General features: G+C 50.0%; 1 protein-coding gene across 1 annotated transcript; it reads left to right on the top strand.

The window, feature by feature from the left end:
- Positions 1-4177: 4177 nt before the first annotated feature.
- P884DRAFT_298837 (uncharacterized protein) lies at positions 4178-4707 on the top strand (the record flags this gene model as incomplete). The annotated part of the gene is made up of 2 exons (XM_069444646.1): positions 4178-4626; positions 4695-4707. The coding sequence occupies 2 exons, from the start codon at positions 4178-4180 to the stop codon at positions 4705-4707; spliced, it is 462 nt and encodes a 153-aa protein (XP_069298360.1).
- Between the last annotated feature and the right edge of the window lie 1613 nt (positions 4708-6320).

Raw genomic sequence — 6320 nt, 5'->3', positions numbered from 1 at the left:
GAGTACACCCTCGGAGTGTTGGGTCCTAACATCGGTGTAACGAAGGAGAGCAATCCCTGGTGTATCGGCCAAACCACCTGGCATAAACGCCTGAAGATAAACCAAAAGTTTCTAACCAGACAGGTGTTATTCCTTGCAGTACGCTTGAATGCGTTCTGTGTACAAACTCGCATCTGTTTTAAGTGAGGTATCGTGAAGTGAAGCGCATTTTTTAGTTTGGCTTGGTTTGGATCAAATGTGGTCGTTCATTGTAGCGTGCATTTTTGACGGTATCAATAATTACGGACGGAGTACATCGCTAGATTCCAAGTGTTAGACGGGTGATTATACAATTTAGTGCACAACGTTACAAAGTAATTGGAAGGTAGTGCGTGTCCCGTGCATCCAGCTCTGTGAATTAAGACCTTACACGCTCGCACCTCCTCCCGAACTCTCCATGTGGCTTTCCAGAGCAACTGCGTGGTGTATATGATCCGAAAGCTCAGACACTCTCTAGGCAGAAGTCCCCAATCCGGGGCTGTCCAGGGGAGTCCACCCTTCCCGGCGTTAGTGTCCCTTCGTGGTGCCGGATAATCAGTAATCAGGATCCATCGAGTTCGGTCTATTTCTCCGGCTGCACCACAAGTGTCTGGAATCCAAATGAAAGCTACGAGAGTACGCAGAGTACGCAATACATGTGTAGTACAGGCATGCATCATTCCATACACTAGTGTAGCATGTACTTAGTTCCGGTTTCGTTTAATAAGAGCACTTAAGCGCTTCTTTCCCACCAAACATCCCTCAACATGTTAGGGGTATTATGTTTCTAAACTGCGCACAAGCTCGTTATTATTTGCCACGGATCTCTGTGCTGGACCCACCCCCGCCTGTCATGCCACCTTTATAAAACAAATACAGATTGCCGGGCCAAACCCGTTAGATCGAGCGCCTCTGGAATTCGAGCGCCTCCATCGGCAAAACATACAAAATCCGTACTTCTGCACCTCTAAAGAGCCCTTGGGCGTGTGCGAAATAGTGCACGTAACAGTGTAGTATGTGTACAACTAGTGAGCACCAGCGGTGTGCAACCGGCCTGCTTTCCGAAACACACGTCTTGTTGATCGTTATCAGCCCTAGTCATTTAATCGGCTGCGGTCGCGGTCAGTTGCAACTGTTTCATCCCTGTATCTAACCGCCCTATCATGCTTCCCTTAGTCATTTCTTACGCACCTCTAATTCCGCCGCTCTAATTCCGCCGACAACATCACACCAAGGATCAAACCCTCACTTCGGTCCTGACAGACATTCAACTAAGCTCGGTAGGTGCGTATACAAGGTGCACTACATTACATATATCCTATATATACGTACAATATATGGGCAGCTATGGAACGTCCCAAGGGTAAGATTTGATCCTCATTATAGCTACGTTACGCTTGGTGTCATGCACCCGCTCTTGGTCCTTGGGCTTTCCCATGACAAATCATTACAACAACGCGACATCACACCCAACACTCATTGTGTCCCGTGACTGGCTAGATCTATAAGTGGCTGCTTTGCTTATAGCCTAATACTAGTGAATACTAGTAATGAGTGGCACTAGACGGTTCTGCTGGAGCCTGACGGGGACAAATTAGCAGCGGGGGCGCGCGTAGCCTATAACACCACAAGTACCGTCACCAATAAGATCTCGACGAAAATGCGCCATAGGTCTGGTTGCAGCCGGTATAAGGTTTGGCCGACGTCAGATCCTAAAGGACGGACGTGCCGACCTGCATCGTAAACAAATCACTTATACAGCAAAACAAAATAACCAACCGTGCCGTAGCCCAGTACGCGGCCGGCAGGCCAGTGCCGTGGTTGACGCGCTGTCATATTAACTTGCTAGGTCGTCGGGTAACCCGCTATCTAGCGCACATAATTTCCTACCAGTCGCTTTTCGAAAGTAACTTTCGGCGACGCGCTGATGGATAATTCTATACCTGTATATATATAGGTATTAGGTATACACGTCTTATTGATTAGGTACCTTGCCTTCTACTGTTAGGTCGCGTACACATAGCGTCCAATGGGTAAGGGGTTTGTGGACTAGCACATCGACTCAGCACACTGCCAGATACTGGGTAAATACCCGGTCGTTCAAAGGGCCGGGGTTTGCTCTGGCAATCTCCGGAACCAGGAGTTTGCCGATCGGTCGGAGTCCAGTTGGTGCTGGCTCGGAATAACTATCAAGGATTCTGGAGAAATGTAGCCTACAGTGCGACAAACTGTCGTGTGGTAGACGTTGAGACTGCATGTACGAATGAGCGTACACACGTAACTGTGCGACAACTTGGGAGATTAACAGATTGGCTGATTGGCAAATTGGCACTACGCATTTGGCATGAAGCATATGTACGGGCGTACGGAGGACACTAGTGTAAACCGATTATTCCCGCCTCGTGTTGGCGGCCAAGATTATTCGTCGCTGAGCTCATCACTCTAATCGCCATCACCCAACACGGCTTGGCTGCGGCCTGTTGGCTGCGTTGTTACACCACCCATGCGATGCTGCTCGCTCAGTCTGATCCTTTTGGAACACCAAACATAGACCGGCACACGAGAATAGCTGAAACTGGCCCGAACACGAGAGGCGTGGCATCCTTTTGCGTGCTTCTTTACACCTACCTCAATTCAGTATCGAGTTCCAGGCTCGGATACGTCTGTCGGAAACCTCGATATCTCTTTGTTACTTTCATTCGAGATGGAAACAAGGGAGATGATTGCCTTCATGACTTCAGCTGAAAGCGAAGCGAACGCCGTTACCGCATTTGCCCCTTCTAACAAAATCACATGAAAGCCATGCTTGTAGAACTGAAGAGCTTGACTTTTGTTTTTCTTGATTCCAGATTACATACGCTGCTCGACATGTCTGATGGATGGTAATTTGTTATCGAAAGAAGAGCCGTCCCAATGCAGAGTTCAATCCATAAGTTTGATGAGTTGTGACGAGCATAGAACAGGATTGTGGCAGACGGCAGAGAGCTCGTGTCCATGTAATTATTTAAGTTTTATTTGTCAGGGCACAACGCTACGAGGTGACATTAATATAAATACGCAGTAGCGGCCTCGCTTGGAACTTTTGCAGACACCCCGTGCGCGGTTACTCGAAATATGTGGCGCACCTAGTGGCTGCGCTCCGTATCAACTGTCAAAAGAAAGCAATGGCGTGGCGTCCCATGCCTCAGGTAATTGAAAGGTCTTGAGTGTTATGGTGATCAACTTGCCAGATCAGGCAGACAAAGGCCGCGAGATCAACAAATTGACAAAGGGCCGACAGCGAGTTCGAGTTTGATATCAATGGAAGACCCATGCATCCATCCGATGCTCAGGCGCCTTGTTCCTTCGAATCTACCGTGAACCGAGACGGCCGAGCGACCCGAGTCACGGATGTGAGGAAATAAATTTTATGAAACTGGAAGAAACGCAACATTAAGTGTAATTAATTACTCCCAGCCTATTAGCATTATTATGGCATCTCAACCTCCCTCCAGCCCCGCGGCAACACACGCCCCGTGCAGGCTTTCACCACCTTGCAAGCAGGGTAACCACGGGCTCCACTTCAACGCAAGAGGCGAGTGCGTCATTAAGGAGGCTCTTAAACATGATCTCGCGGCTCTCAGGAAGGGGGAAGTTTATCAACAGGATGACTTCTTCAAGCGAGCAAGAGCTTGGTACAAGACTGAAGTTGATCGGCTGCTGCATTCAACAAGGGTGAGAGAGGCACGTACATACATACCTAAGATACATACCGCGACCCCACGGATTTCGCTTCTGCATACCCAACTATCTGTCTTCTTACCTATCCACAGCTAGTCGGGGGCCAAATCCATTTCTAACTCGTCATCAGGAGAAATCCGAGGCCAAACCAGAGCCCTCTCCAGTCGATTTCGGCACAAGAACAAGTGAGCCTGGCTCAGGAATACACATTCCGACCGCGCGGGCTACGGGTTCAAAGTTCTGTGATACTTGTACAGATTAGTGTACACTGGGTAGGCGATTTCAGATTCCGGCTCGCATCCAACCCGCCCGCGCCGCAAAGCGAAAGGCGGCCCCGCCGCCGACCATAGTACGACCCGACCGGCGCAAGAAGGCGGCACCGGAACGGGGCATTCGGCAGCATGGAATCCCGCCCATCGACTGGGAGAGCCCTCATACAATGGGACCCGACGAAACGAGGGGAGACTATACCCTGGCTGCGCGTGACTGGGCCCGGTTGATGAACAGTGACCGGGGTCGCCCCAGGCGAGGAGGACTGGCGCCCGCCCGCCATCCGCATCCCGCCGGCAACCCTCCCAGTAGGCGCGATACCGGCACCTATACGACGAATCCGTGCACTTGCCCGAGTGTCACCGGACGCCGTAGAGAAACGCGACCCGGCAGCGGCACCATCGGCGACAGGGTGGCCGACCAAGCCCGCCAGGGCGATACCACCACCAACAAGCGGCAGCGCACGCGGGCCCCCGAGGCAGAGATGGAAATCAGTCCCACGCTGGGGCGGTGGCGGCGCCAGCAGCGGAGACAGAGCGATTCCGTGGGATGCGGTTCGTTGGAGGATTTGGGGGCCAACGTTGTTGAGGTGTCGGGGCTCCGGTTTGCGGTGGATCTGTGTGCTGCTCTTGACGGCGCGGTTGGCTCAAGAGGGGCTGAGGTTTCTAATGCTCTAATGGAAATAGTGGTGTGCACTAATGGACAGTACAGTACTGAATACATTGCACAAGGGTGCTGCGTAGTGTACACAGTATAATGTGTTCGTAGTGGAGCTGAGATGGAGTTTTTGTGTTGGTTCTTGTGATCCCACAACACTACGCTTGCTCGGGCTAGTGTGCATTTTAGCCTGTGTTAAATCGCTGGCTTATTGATACCCGAACATGTATCCATGCGTTCGGCGGATTCGCTAGGGTTGGGCGATCTTCGTCGCGGAGGCAGCCTCGATAGAGAAAACACTCCGAGGTGTAAAGACAATGCAAGCAGCGACATGTCAATCTGGGGATGTAATGTCACGTTCACCTTCCTTATTCGGTCAGGGCAGCCGAACTTCAACCCATCACCCATGTATATATCTGGCAACACACTTGAACCTCTGTTTCATCAACTTCAACTCTGCCACAGCAACTGGAAATTAGGCCCTTGACCAGTTGGACCATGTTTTGAATTTGGCTATCGGGACCTAGACGTTGACATGCTTGGTCTGCTAGGTTGAGCTCTTGGGTTCGAGATCAGAATCAGACTTCGCACGGTGGTGACTGACGTTGGTAAGAATAAAGTTAAGATGCGGTAATGGCCAATCCTATTGAAAGCTAACTACATATTTCTAGAATTGGTGCCTATGCGCGAAGACATTTATTCTGCCAACAGGGAGTTGTACGCCTGAATCATGGAAAAGAATGGAGAAGTCCGCAAAATCGGCCTTAACCCACAGCCGTTCATTCAATAAACCACGGCAATACTGCTATAGCTAATTTGTAAATAACAGATGCACTAATAATGCCGGTCAGTTTACGTCCGTATGTATTACAAGTAAACCCTACCATCAGCCCGACAACACAATGCATGGAAGACTGAGAGGACAGATCTATGGCTCCGGGGTTTGGTCAGATGTCTGGCTTGGCTGAGCTCGTAGTGACCTTCGTCGTTCTGAAAATTGGTAACTGATGCAGTACGTGTCCGTGGACACGTCCATCATATAAGGTTAGATAAGATAAGCCATGTGGATGCCTGCAAACGGTGGGTTCTTTATGCCCATCCTCTTCTTATACAGAACCACAGGGCCAGCAAACGTTGATAGAGGACATCGATCTTTTGAACTATTTTGATTACTATAACCAGACCTCCATCAGTAACGCTGTTCACACAGAAATCCGAGAGAGGCATAACAGCACCGACCTTTGGGGTATCGGTAGCAACATGGCGAGTGTGTTGAGAGGGCTGGAGATGCTGACCATGATGGCAATAGCAATCTACCTGCTTCGAGACCTCTGTCACCCAAATCACAAACGGGCCACGAGAACTGGAGTAGAGCGCTGGTGCTCGGTTCGTCGTAAATAGTCTGCTGTCGGGAAAGCACTGAAATTTGTCAGACAATGACACAAAGTCTGTCGAAAGCAAAAGCGACGCCGCAATTGCCCACCAGCAATTGCCCCTTAAGTGGGTATTCTGACAAAGTCACAATCTCGCAATGAGTAGAGAATTATCATAGGAACTCGTATGATTATTCAAGATACCTAATTATAATAAGCGGTCTGCTTTGACAAAACCCCAAGTCTATAAACAGGTAGTCACACTCTCTTAGGTTTAGGGTC

This window comes from Thermothelomyces heterothallicus (genome assembly GCF_042370625.1).
Source record: "Thermothelomyces heterothallicus CBS 202.75 unplaced genomic scaffold P884_scaffold_8, whole genome shotgun sequence".
NCBI classification, from domain to species: Eukaryota; Fungi; Ascomycota; class Sordariomycetes; order Sordariales; family Chaetomiaceae; genus Thermothelomyces; species Thermothelomyces heterothallicus.
Note: the sequence above shows the minus strand (reverse complement) of the source record. Positions and strands in the feature narration are given on the sequence as shown.